General features: G+C 45.5%; 1 protein-coding gene across 9 annotated transcripts in view; it reads right to left on the bottom strand.

The window, feature by feature from the left end:
- PHF3 (PHD finger protein 3) overlaps positions 1–23,188 on the bottom strand; it is a 98,975-nt gene that overhangs the window by 75,518 nt on the left and 269 nt on the right. For 2 of the 9 annotated variants that reach the window (XM_090034518.1, XM_090034527.1), the window contains exon 2: positions 1,394–1,662. The exons of 2 other annotated variants lie outside the window; for them this stretch is intronic. In XM_090034518.1, coding sequence (XP_089890644.1) covers positions 1,394–1,637 — 244 coding nt within the window. In that variant the 5' untranslated portion in view covers positions 1,638–1,662. Of the gene's footprint in view, positions 1–1,393; positions 1,663–22,980; positions 22,996–23,188 lie in introns of those variants that run through there. 5 more of the 9 variants (XM_090034529.1, XM_090034536.1, XM_090034523.1 and 2 more) reach the window with 4 other exon arrangements.

The following is a 23,188-nucleotide window of genomic DNA, read 5'->3' as shown; positions in this document are numbered from 1 at the left end:
CCGGGCTCTGCTCTTCACTGTACTGTGTGCTGTACTGTGCGCACGCACAGGTATTTATCGGCTAAATTATTGGCTGATGTTTTACAAGGCCAATTTCTGATACAGTCAATTTTCTTTATATCAATACCGATCTGATATCGGACCGGTGTATCGGTGCACCTCTACAGATTTTATGTCTGTTACTATTATTCATGTCCATTTTTTCAGAAGTCTTCAAAACATATATAAAATGACATACATTTTACACACATACACCTGTACAAACACACGTTTTATATATAAAAAAAACACAGGTATAATCAAGACTATGTACACTTTTGACTCATCTTAGCAGAAGTACCTGAATTCCCAAGCAGAAGAAATGAGCTACAAGATCAATTACAGCCTTTGCTTCATCACTATTCATATAATCCAATTTTGCCACAGTCCATAAGCAGAAAGACAGAAGTGAATATTTGATTTTTTTTTTTTTTTTTTTAACATTAAAATAGACAGGATTACTATTTAGGGGGTGGTTTTTGGAATCATGGTATTGCAGGAGTGTAGAAAGAATGATAAAGAAAAGGGAGGCAAGGGACAGTATTACCTGAAACTGTCTTTAGTCATTATAAAAAAGAAATAAGAGTCAGCCACTTAGCTTTCTTTTATAGTTCAAATTTATAATTGTTTTAATCATTATTTTCTGGATTTGTTGTTAGCTGCTGCTACAAAACGAAAGCTGAGTGGAGATTTTAGTTCATTCTATGTCCTACAGAAATAATTCAAGTGCTAATTGTGACAAAATAATTCAAGTGCTATATACAATTCTGTTGAGACATATAATTCAAGTGCTAATTGTAATTCTCATGGTCGTGATTTACTCAGAGTAAGTTGATAAATGTTTAAGTAACTTTTAAAGATGTTGATATAAAATGAAATTATAACTATGGCCACCAAAGACCACGAAGCACTATCACTTTTTCTGATATCATCTCAGCACTAGAACTAAGACTATCACTGTGTCCCAGAAACTAGAACAATGGATTGTAACTAGTATCCCTATTACTAACTCTGTGTTACTTCAGTTTTAAAAGTAGCTGATTACATAAATAATATACCTAACTAGTAAACTAGTAAAAGTAAAGCATATCACTATCTGATTGGGGGAAAATGTACACAAAGAAAAGCCTAAGAAGGATTCAGACTGTACCTCCCTCTATCACAAGCATGAAGTCCCCTTTTGTAAATATTGTTACCTTCAAGAGAAATGAAGGGAGTTTTAATGCCTGAGACCTAATCCATAAAACAGAGAAGGGGTAAACCCCCAACTCATTTTATTCTACATTAACAAAAAGGGATGGCACTAAGTATTACTGTATTTTTAACTGGAATCTTAAAAAATTGTAAGATTTACCTGTTGAACAAGGCATCTGGAAATTGGGATCATTGCTATCCAAAACAGGCAAACAGAACTGGGCACTTGCAGATCCTAGCATAGGATCCTTATCGCTGAGCATGTTCTTCAGCGAATCCTCTAAGACATTTTGACTTGTACTAAAATCCTCACAGACTTCATTCTCCAGGTTGGATCCTAGAAATAGGGCATCATCTAAGTGTTCAGTAGGAATTAAATGGTTAAATGTATCAACTATATCCATGAAGACTCCTGTGTATCTTTCAGCCCTATAGAAAGACAAGAAAAATACGATAAGAAAATAAACTACAAACTGTAAATCACCCAAGAAACCAACGAGTTGTTCTGGTTCTTGAGGTTTTTTAAAGAATGCTTAAGATTTGCCAGAATTCTAACAATAAATATCTACTTACAACTTAGAACAAATTCCTGTAAACCTAACAGCTGAGTTTTCAAAAATTATTTTCTCTATCAGCTTGTATACATAAGCTTATTATTATAGGCTAATCTTTCACCAGCAAAACGGATATACATATATTATATGAACAAATAATAAACTGAAACATTTCCAAAAACGCTGTTTGCATCTCAATCAGATAAGGGGTAAACCAAGGATAATCAAATATGGGTCAAACATCTTGAGAGCAGTCTTCGCTTCAGCTTGAAAAATAAAGTGGCTGACTACTGTCAATTACCACTAACGTTAATACGCTAACATAAATGAAGTCAAAAGAGCTAGCAAGACTGGGCACAAAAATGGAAATAATACTTGGCAAGATCTGAAAATCTACATGGAATAGTGTGATACAAGGCTTACCTAATAACATACTTCACCTAGCATTGTGCTTAGTAAATTTATTGTATTTCTATAAACAAATGCATGTGCTGTGTCCAAAATGATGGCCACAAGTCAGTCAATGAAAAGTCTATCACTGACTTAAAATTTTACCATTTTTAGTTGAAGTTGCTCTGCTCTATAATATAACTTTACTAGTAAACTTTACTAGCACATGAATTCTGTGGCAAGGCCTGCCCTACTCTCTGTTGCAAACCTTGGTTAAAAAAACTGAAAATTATCTTGTGGATTCAAAAATGGAGGGGCAAGTACTGCCTTTATTTGAATATAAGACAAGGTTCCCGTCCCCACCCCCACCCCAACATGGCAGGAAAAAGCCCCTCATCTTGCATAGCATAAATATATGTCTATTGTTAAGCTGCTGCCAAAAGAAGTATATCCTCAGCAACGGAAAGCTGGCTGCAAGACAACAGGCATCTGGAGACTAGGAGCTACTACTGCTTATAGTACACCTTCCAAAACACAAAAAAAGCCAACAGGGCAGAGCCTAACTGGAGCAGCAGGAGGCTGTTGGGCAGCAGGTCTAAGTTGCTGTGGCAACCAGTTATTAGGCCATAAGGAGGAAACCCTGAGGGTAATTAGGGACCCACGTGACCAGAAAGGGGGCTGGGCTAGAAGAATATAAACCCAGGGCTTGAGCAAGCTAGGCAGTCTAGCCCTGTAAATTGCTGCATGAAGAGCTCCAGGCCAGGAGGAGTGCAGAGCTGCTCTAAGGCATGCCAGCTGAATACTGGTGTCTTGCAGAGAAACACAGCTGTTTGGTAAGGGGAAGCCTTGTGGCAAACTTGGAGCTTTTGATATAATTTGCTATATCTAGAGCAGGTTAAGTTGCTACAGCTGGTGCGCTCCTTCCCTTTGTTACATTTTACAACTGGTGGTTTGGAACTGGCTGAAAGGAGAGTGAGCAGAGGTCACGGCAAGGTGCTTGAGAGGCACCTGGGGGTTTAACCTAAAGTGGGGTGCCTGAGGGGCACACTGGTGGTTTAATCTACAGTTATATTGTCATGAGCATGCCAATGTTTAGAGCCCTGTTAGGGGTCTGGGTCTGGCGTATGCCATATGCCTAAGCCCAGCGGGGGAGTTCTAAAGCCCAGAGAGGAAGAAAGACAGACTGAAGCCTAGCTTGGGAAAGCAGCTAGGCAAGAATCAGGAGGCTTAGTGCCCAGGAAGGGTGGAGTGAGGGCCACGGGATCCTGTGCATGGAAAGGACAAGATGCAATGCCAGGGCAGCCCAGGAGCCAAAGCAGGCTTAACAAGTGTATTTCCCAGGACAGGGCAAAGGACAAAGCCAGATTAAGGCTTCTGGGTTCCAGCCCTGAACTGCAAGTCAAGTACAGCAGGCCTATGTTAAAGGGAACCAGTAAGAGAACAGGAGCTGAGGCTGGGAGGGCAGAGACCATGACTAAGGTATAGAGTCCTGAGGCAATCTACTATTGGGTTGGGGCCAAATGCCCACCAAAGCCATTACTCGATACACCATGCCCATACCTTGCAGATGTTAAGGCAGAGGTTCCCAACCACCAAGCTGCAGCCCGATACCAGGACACAAAGGGTTGGCTGCAGGCTTGTGGCTTCTGCTGCTGGCAGTCATGTGCACAGTTGAAACTGGGCAGGGAGGCAGCCAGCTCGGTGAGCTCTGTCCTGCTCGCACTGCTATGGCCACACCTGGCAAGGTGCTGCCTGCACACCAAGTGCTGGGGCCAGTGCTGGGCCAGGCAGGAGTCCCCAGCCTTGCCCACAGCTGGGAGCTGGGTGGATGCAGGCAGGGAAATGCCCAGGGTGGAGGGCAGGGAAGTGACTCTGCTGCTTGCACCTAGGGAAGTCAGCAGAACCCCTTCCTCCCAGGCAGCCTCAGCTGGGAACCCCCAGGCCACCACCCATGAGCCCCCTCCCCTGCAGGGTACCCTGGTGCCCATGGCTTCGGTGCCCCAACCCAATCTGATCCTAGCAACACCCCCCTGATGTAAAATTGCCATTTAAATGTGGGAATTGTATTTAAATATACAAATTAAATGGCTTCTATACCCAGTCCATCAAAATTCTTTGACGGAGTTTACCAGTCCACAGTATTAAAGTTGAGAACTTTTGGTGTAAGGGCAGTAGAGCCACATAATTAGCTGTTAAAGCTGAGAGCAGAAACAGCTGAGCTCAGGAACCTGAAATCAGGTTTGGGAAGCCCTGAGGCAGCCTCTCTGTCTTTCTACCCCTCCCACCCCCACCCCAGCAACATCAAGGGGTGGCAGGTGAGTGAAGGGGAGATTACCCAAGAGAGCTAGGTTGGCAAAGGCTAAGGGGGCTCCAGGGTCATCAAGGCTACTCCTGGAGTGGAACTCAGTTACAGCCTGGAAAACTATCACATTTATAACTTTTCCATAAGCATAAACTAAGTATAGGGGATCATCTTATAAATCAGGGTCATCTTGTATTTGAGTAAATATGGAATTTAACTAAATGAACAACAGGAAGTGTTAGTTTTATGGACTTTATGGCCTCCAGACATATGGGGCACACCAGCAAAAGCAAATAACTAGACTGTAAAAGCTGGTAGGGATAGGGAGATGGTCTTTCCCTCTCACTCCATCACACTACAGGCAGGATCAAATATTACCTTTTTCCTTGCACAGAAAGGAGGAAGAGAACTGAAATTGTGGGAGTATAAGCTTCAGTTCCTTCCGAGACCCCCAATCTAGAAGTCCCTGACAGCAACCAGTTCCCTCAATCCAACACCCACTTGACCTTAGAACAGCAGGCAAGTACTGGATGGTTCTGTTATAATGTTCAACAGTGCAATACAAAAAACCCTAGTTGCATTTAAGGGACAACCACCCTACAAATTCAGATTTTTTTTTTTTTTTTTTAACATGCTCATGACATTTTTTGTGTCTATCCCACATACAGCAAACTCAAATGAATGCATGTCCTTAATACAAACGTTTGTTTATGTTAAGTTCACACCTGTCATAATTTCTACCCTGTTCTGTGCATCTTGGGAAAACTTGGGCATCTGATATTCCATGGTGTTTTAGCAGAAAAGGTATGCATATAAAGCACTCAGCACACCATGCTGACCAGATTGCTACAAGGGAAGCCAAACCAGGTGCAACCAGAAAACTAGGATATTTGCCATAGAGCCAAAAATGTATGCAATTACTTAAATTTCTCAGCATGAGAACTGCACCATTGTAATCTGTTAATAATGCACCATGTCTATAAACAAGCATGCTGACTAGATCTTATAACGCCTCTACTCCTGTTCCTCACTACAGGCTCCAAGATGGGTGTAAGAAATTAACTTGAGATGTACCATCCTAAAACATTTTTCAAAATGTGAGCTTTTCAAATGAATATCTTGTTGTTAGAAATGGAATATTGTTAGAAATGCACAGACTCTCCCCCAGCGCCTGATAAGGAAGAAACACTGCCAAGGACTCTTCTCCTTGCCCAGCCTTGCCACAGCTCTTCTTATACTAAATCACAGACTCTCCCCCAGCTTCTCCTAGCCTTTCTCATGCAGATTACAGAAGCTGGAATTCAACTGACTGTGTCCTTGAAAGGGGGGGGGTTTAAACTCTTGGTGACTTATAGTATTCTCTGAGCATGCTTGATTAGCTGATGCATATTTACTTCTCCGCCCTGCATACTTTAGTTAATTATAATGTACATGCGATGGATGTAGTGATGTAACCACATATATGTTTGTATGAAACGGAAATGAGCTGTAAGAGTTCCTGTTTCTGCACACGTGCCCAGGAGGAAAAAGATAAATACAGCCTGCAAAAATTCCTTGGTGGATTCAGAGTAATCTGAGTCTTTGACTCTGCTCTGACCCTATTTGCAAATACATCAGATGGCACAAAAGGTGTATGTGTGTCTGTGATTTCAGTGGCCTCCAAGAAGTGGACCGCAATTTTTTGCAACATTGTAATGTTGTATTTTTACCAGTATTGCAATGGTACAGAGCAACAAATGCACGATACAACTGTGGTAAACCCTACCCTAAGCAAATAAGTACAGTGACACTGGCCAACCTCAAACATTATTCACATGCAATTAATTGTATGTGCATCTATATGCTCTTCCACAACTGCTAAGATCACTTAAGTGTCATGAGTGTTTACTTGACTATACTAAAATTGGTTTTAAAAAAAAAAAGTATTTGTACAGTCCGTATACAAGTCCGTATATTGCTAACACTGGTAAAGAGGAGGCTGCAGGGTAGAAGCAGCTGACTACCCCCCCCCCCCCCACTGTAGCACTGGAAGGCTGACAACTTCAAGACTTTATACCTGGAAAATTTTATATCAAATATATAACTTTTCCTGATATAGAACAGGGACTGTAAACAGCCCAGTTTGTAAACAGTGCACTGGAAGCAAGAGGGGGGAAGACATGAGCCAGGCACCAGATCTTACTCTGGGAAGGTAAGTGAGCCCCAGGGCTGCCTGTGTGTTTGGCTTGCTGAGTTTGTTTGTGCATGTGCTCTAAGCAGCTGGAAGTACTACTAGCAGAGTATTTGCTGCCTGCCTCTGACAAAAGCCCTAACAGAGGGGCAGAGCAAGCCCCAGCAGGATACAAGAAGAGACTCCAAGTGACCAAGGAGCCATCAAATGGGGGGGGGGGGGGGGCAGGCTGCAAGTCAGTTTGCCACCCCACTCCTCTGCATGGCAGCCTTTAACATAAGCTCTTTCTTTTAATTAAGAATAGCTCACCTACATATTTTTAGTGTAAATAGCTAAAACTCAACAATCAAAAACAATACTTAAGCCCCTTGCTTAACTAAACTCCCAAGTGAGGGGAACTTCACTAAGGAGTTTCCCTGGAAACTATCTTCTGCCTTTCTTCACTGTAAGCTTGGTGAGTGGAAGCAGGGTAAGGGGACACTTCTGGGACCAAAGAGCAATAAACAAGCCAATTTACAGGGGAGTTTGCTACAGAAGGTCTGCTTAGAAAGGGGCAGGAAGAGAGGTGGTGGATTGGCTTCCAGAGAAATGGCTGGAGGATGTTGTAATGCCAGAGCCACTGCCAGCTCTTCCTTTGCAGTGAGACTTCCACACAGGTCCTGGTTTGGCACTGTAGAGACAGGAACCCTTCAAGCTTCAATCAGTGACAGCCAGGCGGGGGACTGACTGCCTGCAATGTGAGCACTGCCTCCTGATGGCTTCCCTTGCAGAGCATGCAAGAGAGTTGCAGGAGAAGGTAGCAGGGCTCCAGAGCATCCTCTGCCACAAGGACTGCATCAATTTGATGCCAGAGCAGACCTCTAGGACTGCAGAAAAGGGACTGCAAGAGGCAGCTCTAGAAAAAGAGGATGTGGCTCCCAGGAAGGTGGAATTTGAAAGCTTGTGACCTCTGGCAACAAGCGAGTCTTCATCTCCACCTGTAGTGGTTTGCCTGAAAAATAGATAAGGAGCCCTAGCAGCAGAGGAGGAGCATGTTCCATTGGTGGAAGAGGGCAGGCCAGGCCAGCATCCCTAAGGTTGAGAGGATCAAGACCACTGCCACAAAGAGGAAGCAATGGGTGGTGGTAGTTGGAAACTCCCATGTGCAAAGGACAGAGGCATCCATCTGCTGGCCTGACCTGTTGTCTCAGGAAATCTATTGCTTGCCTGGATCTGAGACTCTGCTCTCCCTCTGACTATCACCCTATGCTGCTTATCCAGGTGGGTACCAGTGATGCTGCCAGGAATAACCCCTGAGCAGGTCAAAAGAAGCTACAGGACGCTGGGCATGAGGTTGAAGGAAACAGGACCTCAGGTGATGGTCTCTTTGATCCCTGCGATGAATGGGGAAAGGTCTAGATGGGAGCAGATGCATCCTGCAGATCAATGCATGGCTGCACTGATGGGGTTGCCAGCTGGGCTTCGGCTGCTTTGACCATGAGACATTCTGAAAAGGACTGCTAGGAAAAGACAGGCTCACTTACCTAGTGAAAACCACTTTAAACTAGGTTCACTAGGGGATTAAGAACAAAGCCCTGAGGTAAGGGAGAAGTAAGTGACCTGGAGGAAGCAGGAGAAGGCAGCAGAGGAGGCCTTCTCACTTCTTCCTGAGAAAGTAAGGCAATCGGCTAATTATCTCAGGTGTTTGTACATGAATATGTGGAGCTTGGGAAACTAGCAGAAGGAATTGGAAGTCCTTGCACAGTCACAGAACTATGACATGATTACAATCACAGACTTGGTGGGATAATTTACATGACTGAAGCATTGTCATGGATGGGTATAAACTGTTCAAGAAGGACAGGCAGGGGAGAAAAGGAGGCAGCTTGTGACCAGAGCATTATAAGGTTGTGGTGGATGTCTGCTATAGACCACCAGACCAGGAGGAGAGATGGATGAGACTTTCTTCAAATAGCTAGCAGAAGTTTCCCAAATGCAAGCCCTAGTTCTTATGGGGCACTTCAATCACCCTCACATTTGCTGGGAGAGGAATACAGTAATGCAGAAGCAATCCAGGAAGCTTTGGGAGAATGTTGGGGACCACTTCCTGGTGCAAATATTGGAGAGGCCTACTAGGGGACAGGCTCTCTTTGACCTGCTGCTCACAAATGGGGGTAAAAACTGGTGGGGAATGCAGTAGTGGGTAGCAACTTGGAAAGCGGCAACCATGAGGCTATCAAGTTTTAAGATCCTGAGGAAAGGAAGGAGCAGCAGAGCAAGGACCCTGGACTTCAGAAAACCAGAGTTGGTCTCACTTGGGGAACTTGTAGGCAGGATCACTTGGGAGGCCAGTAAAGAAGTCCAGGAAAGCCGACAGGCTTTCTTTTTTTTTTTTTTTTTTTTTTTTAAGTTCATTCCTGCATCCTCAGTATGTATATCTCAATGTACAGGCAGACTAGCAAGTATACCAGAAGACCAGTGTGGCTTGGCAAGGAACTCTTCAGCGAGCTAAAACACAAAGGAAACTTACAAGAAGTGGAAATTAAGACAAACAACTAGGGAGGGAGTGTAAAAATATTGCTCAGCCATGCACAGATGAAATCGGGAAGGTCAAAGGGTAACTGGAATTGCAGCTAGCAAGATAGGTGAAGGGCAACAACAAGGGTTTCTACAAGTACGTCAACAAGAAGATCAGGGAAAGCACAGGACCCTTACTAAATGGGGAAACAATCTAGTGACAGATGACACAGAGGAAGCTGAAGTACTCAATGCCTTTTACATCTCAGCCTTCACAAGCAGGGTCAGCTCCCACACTAGTGTACCTGGCACCCAGTAGTCTAAGAGGAGGAGTTGCGGGGGGGAGGAGGTATGTAGTCAACGGTGGTAAGAGAACAGGTCTGGGACTATTTAGAAAAGCTGGGTGTGTACAAGTCCATTGGGCTGGATGTGATGCACCAGAGGATGCTGAGGGAGTTGGCTGAAGTGATTGCAGGGCTGCTGGGCATCATCTTTGAAAACTTACAGTAACTGGGAGAAGACTCAGATGATTGGAAGCGGGGAAATACAGGGCACCTATAGACATGCAGCAAGGCTGTTCTGATGTGATTGATAGTTTGTTGGAGCATGGTAGTTACCACACTTTTAATTAAAGTGCCTCCACTACCATTTTTAAGAGATTGGGTGACTCTGGCATTGATGCCTACACAGTCAGATGGATTGCAAATTAGATGAAGGGTCGCACTCAGTGCGGTGGTGGATGGGTCATATTCAACCTGGGGACAAGTGGGCAGCGGAGCCCCCAGGGCTTGGTCCTTGGGCCCGTGCTGTTCAACCTCTTTATAAGTGATTTGGATGACGGGATAAAAAGCCCCCTGTTTTAAATTTGCTGATGATACCAAAATTTGGGGTGAGGTGAGCACACTAGTAGGGAAGGAAAGACTGCAGCAAGACTTGGATAGGTTACAGGGGTGGGCTAACAAACGGGATGCACTTCAACACTGACAAGTGCAGGGTGCTGCATTTGGGCAGTAATAACCAGCAGCACACTTATAAGATGGGGAAACTCCCTTCTTGAGAGCATGGAAGTGGAGAGATCTTGGAGTCATTATTGACTCCAAGATGAACATGGGCTGACACTGTGAGGTCACGGTTGGGAGGGTTAACCGAACCTTGTCGTACATCCACAGGTGCATTTCTAGCAGGGCCAAGGAGGTGATCCTCCCCCTCTATGCAACACTGGTCAGGCCACAGCTGGAGTACAATGTCCAGTTCTGTGCGCCCCACCTCAGGAGGGATGTGGACAACATGGAGAGGGTCCAGAGGAGGGCCACCCGAATGATCCAGGGACTGCAGGGCAGACCCTACAATGCGAGACTGTGAGACCTGAACCTGTTCAGCCTTCACAAGAGAAGGCTGAGGGGGGACCTGGTGACCATCTATAAACTCACTAGGGGGGGGATGAGAAGAGTTTGGGAGAGCCCTTGTTTCCCCTAGTGCCCCCTGGCATAACAAGGAATAATGGTCACAAGTTGTTGGAGAGTAGGTTTAGATTAGACATCCGTAAGAACTACTTCACAGTTAGGGTGGCTAGGATCTGGAACCAACTTCCAAGGGAAGCGGTCCTGGCTCCTACCCTGTGGGTCTTTAAGAGGAGGCTTGATGCCTACCTAGCTGGGATCATTTGAGCCCAGTTTTTTTTTTTTCCCCCTCTTGCCCTGGCAGGGGGTCGGACTTGAAGATCTACAAGGTCCCTTCTGACCCTACTTCTGTGTTTGTTTGTTTCCCACCCCCCCCCAGTGTGGGAATGCCAATACACATGATTCTCTGGAAGCTTTAATTGGAGCAGCTCTTGCGGCTGCTCTAATTAAAATGCCCCTACCCCCACTCCTACCATGCATGCACGCACACTCACACTCACACTCCCAGAGCATGTGTATAATGCCCATGGTGTCTATCTTTAAGAAAGGGGAGGAGGATCCAGGAAATTACAAACTGGTCAGGCTTACCTCAGTCCCTGGAAAATTCATGGAGCAGGTCCTCAAGGAATGCATTTCTAAACACTTGAAGGAAAAGAAGGTGATTTGGGAACAGGCAGCATGGAAGCACGAAGGGTAAGCCCATGCTTGACCAGCCTGATTGCCTTCTATGACAAGAAGTTTCTTCCCCTCTGTTCAGCACTAGTGAGGCCACAGCTGGAATACTGTGTCCAGTTTTGCTTACCCCCCACCCCCAACCACAGAAAGGATGTGGACAAACTGGAGAGAGTCCAGCAGAGGGCAATGAAGGAGGTGAGGCACATGACTTTTGAGGAATGGCTGAAGGAAGTGGGCTTTATTTATTCTACAAAAGAGAAGACTATGGGGAGATTTAATAGCAGCCTTCAACTACTTGAAGGGTGGTTCCAAAAAGGATGGAGCTACACTGTTCTGTGGTGACAGATGACAAAACAAGAGGCAATGGTGTCAAGCTGCAACAAGGGAAGCTTAGGTTAGATATTAGGAAAAACCTTTTTACTAGAAGGTAGTAAAGCACTGGAACAGGTTACCCAGAGAGGTGGCAGAATCTCCATCCTTGGAGGTTCTTAAGCCCCAGCAAGACAAAGCCATGGCTAGGATGATATAGTTGTGGCTGGCCTTGCTATGAGTAGGAAGGTGGACTAGATTAGTGCTTTTCAACTGGTGTGCCGTGGCATGCGAGCTCCCTGGTGTGCTGCAAGAATTTTGGAATAAGTTCTCCAGTTGCCTAGCACTAACAAATAAGTAGCGTTGATGATGTTTACAGAAGACTCATGCATGTGTTGACTGGGGGGGGGGGGTATAGTTTCCGAGCCTCTGAACAGGTGTGCCATGGAACTTTGCTGTGGCAATGAGCTCCTAAGTATGGAGATGGGGAATGCCTTAATAGGTGTCACAGAGAACTTTTATTACTGTAAGTGTGCCTTGGGATGGAAAGGGTTGGAAAGCACTGGACTAGACCTCCTAGGTCCCTTTCAATCCTAACGTTTTATGATTCTATAAACACTAATGTATCTTAGCTACTTTTTGTAATGGTAGAAATCTTGTTTTAAAAGTCTACAGTGTAAATGAGGTCTAAGATGACAGCCACTCATTGGTACAAAAATTCAAGCTTGATTAGCTGCCAATCATTTATGTGAGGCTGTGCGCACACCCCCCCCAACTAGTTAGAAATGGAAAATTTGACTCTTTTGTAATGAAACCTTAGACTTTTGGAATATAATTCTATAGTAGAGCACTTACTTTACACCAATTCTACAGATACAACTTAGCTGTAGAACACTTAAACCAGCAAAAACAAATGTCCTCAAAATAAAGAGTACCGACAGAGGCATACTATGAAATTATAATTTAATACTGACCTACTTTTATGCTCAAGTGACAGAATTTTTAATTTTTTTATGGTTACTTTGTGTGGCACACTAAGGTCAGAAAAATGCCTCTGCTATTACAGCATGCTGATCAAATACCATACCCAAATACTTATTCTAATAAGTGCTCTACAAATTCTACGTTGTCCCCTGGACAGGTATTCACAGAAACATCTTCTGCATACCAAACTACCAAATCATACAGCACCCAAGGCATGTGGGAGTCAGTTTTGCTTTTAACACATCTTCTATGAAATAATATCCAATACAATGATGAAATTACACAGAGAAATGCACAAGCTTTCCTGTTTTAAAGGAGACAGAAAAACAAAACTAGTTTATTATCCTGAGTTATGTTTTTAATATTAAATCTAGGGTTATGCTTCTGAAAATGCATGCTGTCGGACCAACATGACACATCCTCTGTAAAATCTATTTTAGGTATTTATTTATCACTTGCTTTACTCTCAGAGGCTCTTTCCTATTACAGGGAGCCTAAAACCTGCTTAGGTTCTTATTATCTCAGCCTTGACAAGTTTTGGAGATAAAATTCAGTTTTTTTTCAGCCACTAAATAAGCACAACTGACAAACAGGGTAGAAAGCTGCCAATCCCACAGAACACCTGATTTAAAAAATTGCTACCATACAACTGTGTGGCTGAAGGTGACTTTGCCCTCTCTCCCATTGCAATGCTATGCTATCACTAAGGGCAAAAAAAACCCTTCACTTTTCAGGGCTGCCCACAACAATTACCATTTGGTGTCTGAATTTCTATCTCCAGCTTCAAACTAACCTGGGAGGAAGGGAAAAGAGAAACATTAATACTGGGAGTGAAAACTATCACATACACATTGAATCTATTCATCTACAAGAGAAGGCAAAGACTACAACAGCCAACCTCATATCATATTAGCCCTTTCATTTACATATACTGGATTCTTTTTGGCTAAACTTGTAATATTTATTTATGTTTAGTTCTCTTACTTTGGACATAAGCTTTCATTGGTTTCTAAACTGTATTTGCTCAACTGTTGTTTTTCTTTTGAGTCTATTTTTCTGATATTAAACAATTTCCCTTTTATAACTGTACACGACTTAATATGTTAACTCACATCTAAAACAGACCAAAGTCACTTTACCTTACACTATATTTCAAAAATATGTTGGCCAGTTTAACATACCAACATTTTTAAGCCAACCTGAATTTGACTTAAAACAAGACGACTTGTGGGGGTTTTTATACAGGTCTTGAACTAGGGCTATGCATAATGGAACCTAGCAGATTGTAACCAGAAGGAAAAACCAAAATGTGTACATTCCTATGTAAGATGGATTTAAAAACATCACCAGATTTCTAAACATGGGTAAAGGTACTAGTTGAATCGGTCAAGACTTCTACACCTGAGGAAACCTAATGTACAGCTTGGCCTGTTCCTTTTATATACTTTCCAAAACACATCCATGGCTAGTCCTTATGTAAACATGCAAATTCTAGAGACTACATTATTGTAGTAAGGCCCAGGCTGGCAAGTGGACTCTATGTCCATGGACATCACTGCAGAACCAGAACCCAAGTCCCAGACAAAAAGACCTACTTTCACATTTTTCATGGAAACCACAAGACAGTCTTTCCCACAATCACCACAAAAAAAAATGGCATTTTTAATGATTTTACCCCCCCACCCCAAATAAAAGCTTATCAGAATACAAGTAAGTGCAACACTCCCTGCAGCCACAGAGTATGTGATTTGAGACTGCTAAGAGGCTGAGCTAGTAACACAGATTCAGTAAAGGCTACAGTCAGGGAAGTAAAAGGGTTTTGGTGTCATCTTTTAAGAAGCTAGATGCAATGCTACAATCTAAAGATAAGCAACTGGCCTCTTAGCTAATCAGCAGGGACAGGCAGGGCCACCAGGGCCTCTCAGCCAGTCAGCAGCAAGAGGAGGCCCCACTGCAAATAGACTGCAAAATCAGCTCTGCATGAAAGTGGAGCACAGAAATCCTTTCACCTTACTGCAATTTAGGTAGATCCTTACCCATACATTATAGGGGTGCACCGATAAGAGATTTTTGGGGCTGATACCAATAGCTGATTTTTAAGAAGGCACGCTGGCCAATGCAAATCTGATTTCCAATAGCAGCTCTTCAGCTTGAAGAGCTGTGTCCAGCTGATAAGTCTGGTGTGGTAGAATGGGAGAGGAGGTACGGGGGGTAGGCTGCAGGTCAAGAACCCTGTGGTGAGGGAGGGAGCGAGGCTGGGGCAGGGGGTGGCCAGCCAGGGCACAGAGGGCCACAGGACAGAGCCACAAGTGGCTCATCTGGGGGAGGGGGGGGGGGGTGCCCCTGAGATCTGCGCAGCATGGGACAGGCTGCACATGTGGGCTGGGACCAAGGCAAGCATGGGATGGGGATGCAGGAAGGGAGGGTTGGGGCAGCTCTCACCACTGCACACAGTGTGTCCAGTGCACATCTGGCAGCTCCCACTGCTCATCTGGGAAGGCATGTGCCCCTGGATATGCATGGGTCAGGGTAAGCTGGGGCCAGGGCTGCACTGGGCTCTCCCTGGCTAGGCAGATCCAGGGGCACACTCCCCGCATCTCCCATGCCCTCCTAGACGAGTGGCAAAGGCTGCCAGGCAAGCACCACACAAGCCACATGCAGCAGTGGAAACTGACCCAGCTCCCTTCCTGCACCCCTGTCCCATGCCTGTCCTGGCTCTAGCCTGCAGGGGGCACCTCCCCCGCCCCAATGAGCCGCTTGTGACTATGTCTTGCACCCACCCCAACTCAGCTGGGCAGCCCCTGCCCCAGCCCCAGCCCACACCTCCCTCACCATGGGAGGCTTGATCTTCCTCCCCCACACCAGACTTACCAGCTGCCTGCTCTGCTCCTCACTGCCCACATGCTGCACTGCAGCTACATGCATGCATGGGCATTTATCATACAAATTAATCGGCCGTATTGGGCCAATTTCCAATACAGAACATTTTCTTTGCACCAGTGCCAATTCAATATCAGACCAATGTATTGGTGTATCTCTAATACATTATGTGATGCAACATCTTCAACAAGAGGTTTGTCAGCTATCAGACAAGGCAGTGACCACAGCTTTAAAAAAAAAACAAAAAACCTCTTCTAGAAACAACAGCCATAGAAAATGACTTAGATTCAATGTGTAGGCTCAACAGCAATGACAGTTTATCAAATGACATCCTATCTTACTGCATTAAGATTGGGGCAAATTTTTGTGCAGCTATAGCCTACCCCATAGCTCCTGCTCCCAGAGACACTGCTCACCCTGCCTCAAGTACAGCCCCAGCCCAGACTCCCCACTGGGAAATGGTCAGCACAGCTCCTGGGCTCAAGCCCACAGCAAGCAGACTGCCCTCATGCCACACACAAATCCAGGGGACACATGCCCCACCCCCCAACTCCCCCAGGGGTGCACACAGAAGCAGGGACCTGCCTCCCTTCTCCACTCCTGCACCTACTAGACAAACCACCTCATGGACCCTGGCTGAGCAATGCCTGCACCTGCCCTACTCCCTTCCTCACCCTGGGGGCCTTGATCTGCCCCACTGCTCTCCAAGCTGCCTGCATGCTATAGCTGCACACATGCACACAGCATTTATTGATGACCATTAGAAAAAAGCTGATTGCTGAAATGTCAATTTTCCTTTCATCGGTGGCCATCCAATATGGACCAATATATTGATGCATCTCTACTTGCTCCATACTTTCAAACAATATTTATCAGAAAAAAGCTTAACTTAGCTTTACTCCTCAGGCTGGAACAGCCAGACTCAACCACAGAGCTCTTGATAGGTAAAGGCATTGGTGACATAATATACACCACAAAATTTAACTTTAGAGTTGAGATAATCAGAAGACAAGCTTGGCACTGATTTTCTTCTTTCATTCCAAATTTTCAAAAGAAAGATTTTGTCCTTTCTTCTACTTTAAAAATTATCACGCTTGTGTTTTAATGACATATATTCTTGTTTATTTGTATTGCAGTACAGAAACCTAAATTGAGACCAGGGCCTTAATGCACTGCACCAACATGAAGCAAGAGTCTGCCCACAAAGTTTACAATCTAAACAGAAACAATGGTGAAACAAACACATAGAAAAAATTAGTGACTTGCTCAAGGTTGGGTAACATCTAGAACACCTGGTAACAGTACCAAGGCTTCAAAATTCCCAGCTCTCTGACCCTTCTGCCTCAAGTCCTATAATTCAATTTACCCTATCAGTGAATAAAACAGAGAATAAAGTATTTGGTGGGACAACTAACCTTAAACTAAAGTTTAATTTAAAATCCATGTACCAAAAATTATTTCAAAGATGCAAAAGGAATCTTGACAGAATACTTTAAAAAACATTCTAAACTTTCCCTATAACTGTAAATGAATTATCTATCACAGAACCACCAAAAACCTGCATAAAACTCTTGCCTCTTAAAAAAAATAGCTGAAGTATCAGTAGTGATATAAGTTAGATCCAAGGTACACTGGCAAACCCTATGTAGCAAAAGTTTAGCCAGCACCCATCTACATTCTCAGTACCCAATTAGTCACTCACTTTTAATAACAGCAGTTACAAAATTACATTTTACAAAATAAAAACAACTAGATGCAAGTCAAAAAGAAAGGAAAATTTAAATCAAATATATTCAGTCATTCTTGGTTCATACTAACTATGTTTTTATTATCCTGCTCTTACAGTTTCTTAACACAAAGTTATTTACAGATAAGTCTAAAAACATCTACTAATTACAAAGCTTTGAAATTTCAACATTCCAAATAATGAAATCTAATTACAGTAAGCAGAATTCTTTTCTATGACCTTACAGTACATTCAGCTTTCCATCATCACACATGGACACCAGAGACCTTGGCACTGACAACCAGAGTACTTCAACAAAAACCCCAAAAAACAGAACAACAAACAATCAGCATAAGATATTTCAGGGCACCTTCCTAACAAACTCACCCACCAAAACCAGGTAAGCAGTCAAAAAGGAGACCACAATGCCTTAAAGTACAAATAAGCTTTTAAGAATTATATATAGTTATTTCACTAGCTCTTTTTCTCTTTTAACGAACTAGCTCACGGGTGGGCAAGATGCAGCCCGCCAGGCCATTCTATTCAGCCCGCGGGGTCCCTAAAAAATTTAGAAGATTAATATTTATCGGCCCCTGGCTGCCTGTCATGCAGTCCCTGATGGCTTGCCAAAACTCAGTAAGCGGCCATCCTCCTGAAATAACTGCCTGCCCCTAGACTAGCCTCTGCTAATTATACAATTTTCTACTCAACAAAACACTGCTCTATCCCTTTTTCCTCAGCAAAAAAAGTGGGAAGGCAGGTACAATTACACTCAAGCCAAAGACTCAACAAGAATCAGTATTTCTATTACAAACAACCCCCGCTTAGGGCTCTTAATTGGTTCCAGAAAACCCAAGTGCTAGGCAAAACCGTGCTAAGTGAAATCCATTTGTCCACAGGAATGAATGTACCGTTGCCTCTTGCCACCACTTCTCACCACTCCTGCCTCTCCCCATTAGCCTGCTGGCCACTCCAGTCCCACATGCCAGGCCAGGTCTGCATTCCTGTTCCCCTGACCTGAGTCCCCACCGGCCCTGGCCCCAAGCACCAATGCAGGCCCTGAACTGATGCCCATCCCCCCACATTCACTTTTCACCACTGTTGCCTCCACCTGCCCACATGCCAGCCTGGGCACCAGCACTCCTGCTGCCCCGCTTCAGGCATAGGCCCCTGCTGGCCCTGGCCCTGGGCCTCACATTCCTGCTGCCCCGACCTTGCACCGGCGCAGGCCCCACACTCCTTGCCATCTCCACTGCTTCGGCTGCTGAACTCAGGCAGTGAAGCATCGCACAGGAGCAGGGTGGATGTTTGCAGCCAGCCAGGAGCAGGGGGGGGTTTGCAGCATCCCTACTCCATGTACAGCCTGCTGTAAACCCCACCCCACCCCACCCCCAGCCAGCCGCAAAACTGCCCCCTATCCCTCCCATAGGACAGTCCACTGTCCCAACAATCTGTATTCGCCAGCCGTGCCTGGCTTCTCCCCACCCCCACGTGCTCACGCCCGCCCTCCACTCACTACCACTTGATGCCACAGCCACCACTGCTTCTCCCCACCGAAACTTGCCAATTTCACTGAGCGCTATAGCAAAACTGGCTGAACACTCAGTGAAACCAGGTATCAATTGTAAATGAGCACTATAGCAAAACAGCGCTAATCGAAACCGCGCTAAGTGTGGGCTGCCTGTATGCAGTATAAATTACTTTCCAGTATGTTATCCTGCAAAACTACTTCAAGAGAATCTATTCCATTTCCTTTTTGGAATGAAAAAAAATACATCAATAAACATGTCTCAATCTCACAGAAATTCACAATAGTAATGACTTTATAAATCTTATCTATCACTCAATTCATATGCCTCCACTTATGCTCTTGGGAGATCATTTTTAATGTATAATAAAGCTAAATACTCATAAATCTTAGAGAGACATCACTTAGCATTTCTTTACATTATCATCATCATGACCGGTCATGCCCCACAACAAACTTAAACAGCTATTCTTTTTTTTTCCCCGCCATCAAACCCTTAAATATAATGTATTATAAAGCACTTTCAAGTAGCTTGTGCTAAGTGGAAGTAATTTATTAATTTCTTCCAGTATCCCCTAGTGTCTCAAACCTTCAAAGCCTATACTAAAGATGTTAATCTTTAAATTCCCTTCAACTTGCTAAAAATCATTCTGTTAAGTTGCCATGAAACACACTTATGGTAAGATTCTTTAGAAGTACTGCATCCTCAGGCACTGAAGCCCAAAAAGTGACTAGGTGACTCCTACTGCATAATTCTCTTTGCACCACATATGAAAGGCAAGGGTTTTTTGTGGTACCTTTTATTGGACCAAATGTAAAGTTGGGAGAAATAAGATTTTGGGCACAAAGCACCTTTCTTCAGGCCAGACAGACAAGGATATCATCCCCAAATCGCCAATTTTTTGATGTGTTGGCCAAACTTTCATTTAATATTACTGTCCTGAATACAAGCCTACACCTTTTCCCCTCTGCATTTTCCCTGCCACTTTTGATAACATTGTTTTTCAAAATTTTCCCTCATAAATATAAAGATAGTATTTTCCAAGAGGTACAAACGCAAATTGAGTTCTCTGATTCCACATTTATTGCCCATATTCCATTCCTTGTTGAGATCTGCCACACCTTGATACTGTATTATTTTCAAGTTATTATTGCTTATTTATTATTCCAGTTCATACAATTTCAACTAAAAAGGGTCAAAATAATTCCATGAATCCCCTCTTTATTAATAGCCCTTCAAATGGAAACCAGGTAGTAAATGTAAATAGTAAACCTATTAAAGTTAAGACATAAAGAAAGTGATGGATATATTTTTTTTAGACAGTCTTTCACACAACTTGACAGTAGCAAAATAATCTTCATTAAACTAAGTGTGATTTGCCCAGTTTAGTAAATGCTTTTACTGTGTTAGAGCTAGCAATCCCAAGCAATGACTAATCTTGTTATTGTTACACGTGTTACCGTTGACAATTCTTGCTACCACCTGAAATCAGTAAACTAAGCAATATACTTGAGTTGATACAGGGAAAGCCATCAAGCTTCTTTTAAACTGAAATGCCAATCATTGCTAAGGAATCAAGGCATTTCCCCCTTCAATATCTAAAGCTGTTTTCCCTCCTGGGGAAGAAAAGAGCAAAAACATCTCTATTAATTAGTTGATTATGTCTAAAAATACTTTTTTCCTTATAGGCAAATATAGTCTGACATCTAGCCATTTAGCTGTTTGATCATTATGCCAAAAATATAAATGGGATCACTTCAAGTGTTTTCTAAAAGTGTTCGCCTCTCTTCAATCACGTAATAGAAAGAGGTAGCTAGCTGTATTAGTCTGAAGTCAGGCAGAAGGCAGGACAGGATGCCACCTTAAAACAGTGATTCTCAACCAGGGTGGTGGCTACAAGATCCTTTTAAGGCAGGTGTGGTCAAAATCCGGCCCACGAAGCCATTCTGTCAGACCCATGGGGCCCTCCCAAAAATTTGAAAATTAAAATGTATCTGTTCTTGGTTCCTGTAAAAAATGACAGGAACCAGAGGCAGTAGGATCCAGGGGAATCCTCAACAGGCTCCTGCAACAGCAGGGCCCAACTGGGCCCACACTCCCAGCTGGAAGCCCCAGCAGTGGCTTCTGACCTGGGACCAGGTGGCTGCCCCAGTGCAGGAAGCTCAGTGGGGAGGGACAGAGAAGGAGCTGGTGTGGAACACGGGGAAAAGCAGCCGCCCCTCCCCCACCCTGTGGCCAGCGCTCCCTGCCCTGCAGCTGCTTGCAGCCTACACGGGGCTGTCCCAAGCAGCCCCACATGGGCTGCAAGCAGCTGCAGTGCAGGGCACCGGCCATGGGGCCGCTTTTCCTCCATACTCAGCACCAGCTTGTAACCTGGCCCCATGCCGGCTCACCCGTTGGGGCTGTACTGCATTGGCAGCAGCTAAGACCCCACTGCTTGCCGCGCTGGAAAGGGTTTGCTGCTGCCCACCCAGAGCTCACACCGCAGTAGGTTGCCGTGAGGCTGCCTCCGCTGCCCCTGTGCTGCCCAGCACACCAGCTCCGGGCAAGCAGCAAACACTCCCCAGTGTTGTAAGCAGGAGAGCCACAGCTGCTGCCGCCGTGTACAGCCCCAACAGGCAAGCCCAGAGTCAGCGCAGAAGCAGGTTACAAAGTGGTGCTGAATGTGGGGGAAAAAAAATCGGCCCCTCCGCTGCACCATGGCTGGTGCTCTATGCTGCAGTCACTCACAGACCGCGTGGGGCTGCCTATGCCTGCTCAAGACAGCCCTGCGCAGACTACTAGCAGCTGCAGCAGGGAGTGCTGGCCACAGGGCAGGTGAGGGGTTGCTTTTCCCTGTGCTCCACACCAGCTCCTTTCCTGCCAGTGAGCAGGGGGTGGGGGCTGTGCCCTGCTCCCCTCCTGTACCACAGGGCTGGGGGGGGAACTGGGGGTGAGTGGGAGCACAGGGCCCACACCAGTGTCCCAGGGACAGCGCCAGCAGGGCCCAGAGCAGGGTGGCGGGGGTACAGGGTTCTGACCAGCAGGGGGTCTGTGGAGCCAGGCCAGCTCCCCCCTCTCCCTGCTGTTGCAACCCAGCCGGGCTCCACAGACTCCTGCCAGACTCTGGACCCCACCAGTACTGGCCCTGGGACTTTGGTCCCACCATGGTGACCAGGGGGTGGGGCACCTGTCAAGGGGAGGGGCTGCCCATGCAATCCTCAACAGCTTGCCAAATCTGGGTAAGCGGCCCTCCACACAAAATAATTGCCCACCCCTCTTTTAAGGTATCCCAAGTCACAAGATAAACCCACAGATTTCAAATAGGAATCAATCTGTAGGTCAAAAACATCCTGGCCTTTTGTGGTCTTTCTGGGTTCCTTGCAACAGAAGAACAGCTCAGTATTTTTTCCATAGTCAAAAACTGAGTAAATACCAAGAGTTGATATTTTCTGAGCAGGTGCCTTTAGTCTAAAAAGGTTGAGAGTCACTGTTTCAGAGACAAAGTGGTTCAGAAAAGCACAAGCATCTTACCAAGTAGACTAAGGCCTACAAAAGCTGACTACCTTCTGAATGACTTTGTCTCTAAAAGTACCACCCTGCCCTACTGGCCACCAAACAGTTCCGGTAAACTCACCAAATTCAATAAACACAACTTTTTATTAAACCAGCTTAAACCAAAAGCCACTGGGATAAATGGGAAGTTACCCATTAATTTCCCTTCCTTAATTGGCCCGTTGAATAGTTCTTAAGTCAAAGTTAACTGATTACAGTGTCACTGTAACACAGCACACACTTTTAAAAGGCGCTGAAAAAAGTGATTGAACCCATCGCTTATCTATAATGAAAAGGTAAAAAAGGAGGCATGAAATTCAACTGACTATGATCCAAGCTGTGGATGTTCAACCCCCAACCCATGGCCAGATCCAGTCCATGGAGCTCCCCAGATTTGATGGCAGGGGACAGGTAAGGTCCCCCAGCCCTGAATTTCTCAGTGCATGAGACAGGGCACCCAAAGGCAGGGCCAGGCATACCCTGCACCTTCCCTGCCTCAAGGGGTCCCACTGTGCATGTGACCCTGCTGTTTATGGGCCCGATCCTGGCATGGGGGGGTTGGGAGGAGACACTGCCAGGATCCTGGGACCTAACCGCAGAGGCTGGAGAAGACAGTGTTAATCCCTTCAAAGAGGCCCAGCCCTGGGAGGCAGGGTGGGGTGAGGGAGCACTGCCTGGCACATGGGCACCACTGCTGGAGGCCCCACGAGGTGCCTGTCCCGTCCCTCCTCCCCCCAGCTCCAAAAAGGGGGGGGGGGAGGGGCGGTGGCCCGCAAGGGGAGGAGCAGCCAGGCCTACTGCAGACAGGCTGAGGCCAGGTGGGCCACCGCTCATCCTTCCTGACAGCCCAGGCCCGGCCTGCTGGGCGCCGCGCCCGGCCTTTCCCGCCCCCCGCCTGCCTGCACCCCAGGCAGGGGCCGGGACCGGGGTGCGCGGAGGCAGCTGCCAAGCGAGGCCCGTCGCGGGCGCTGCGGCGAGGCCAGGCCCTAGGCGCAGGCGGCGGCGG

This window comes from Crocodylus siamensis, chromosome 1 (assembly GCF_052110815.1).
Source record: "Crocodylus siamensis isolate JL-2025a chromosome 1, ASM5211081v1, whole genome shotgun sequence".
Classification (NCBI taxonomy): domain Eukaryota; kingdom Metazoa; phylum Chordata; order Crocodylia; family Crocodylidae; genus Crocodylus; species Crocodylus siamensis.
Note: the sequence above shows the minus strand (reverse complement) of the source record. Positions and strands in the feature narration are given on the sequence as shown.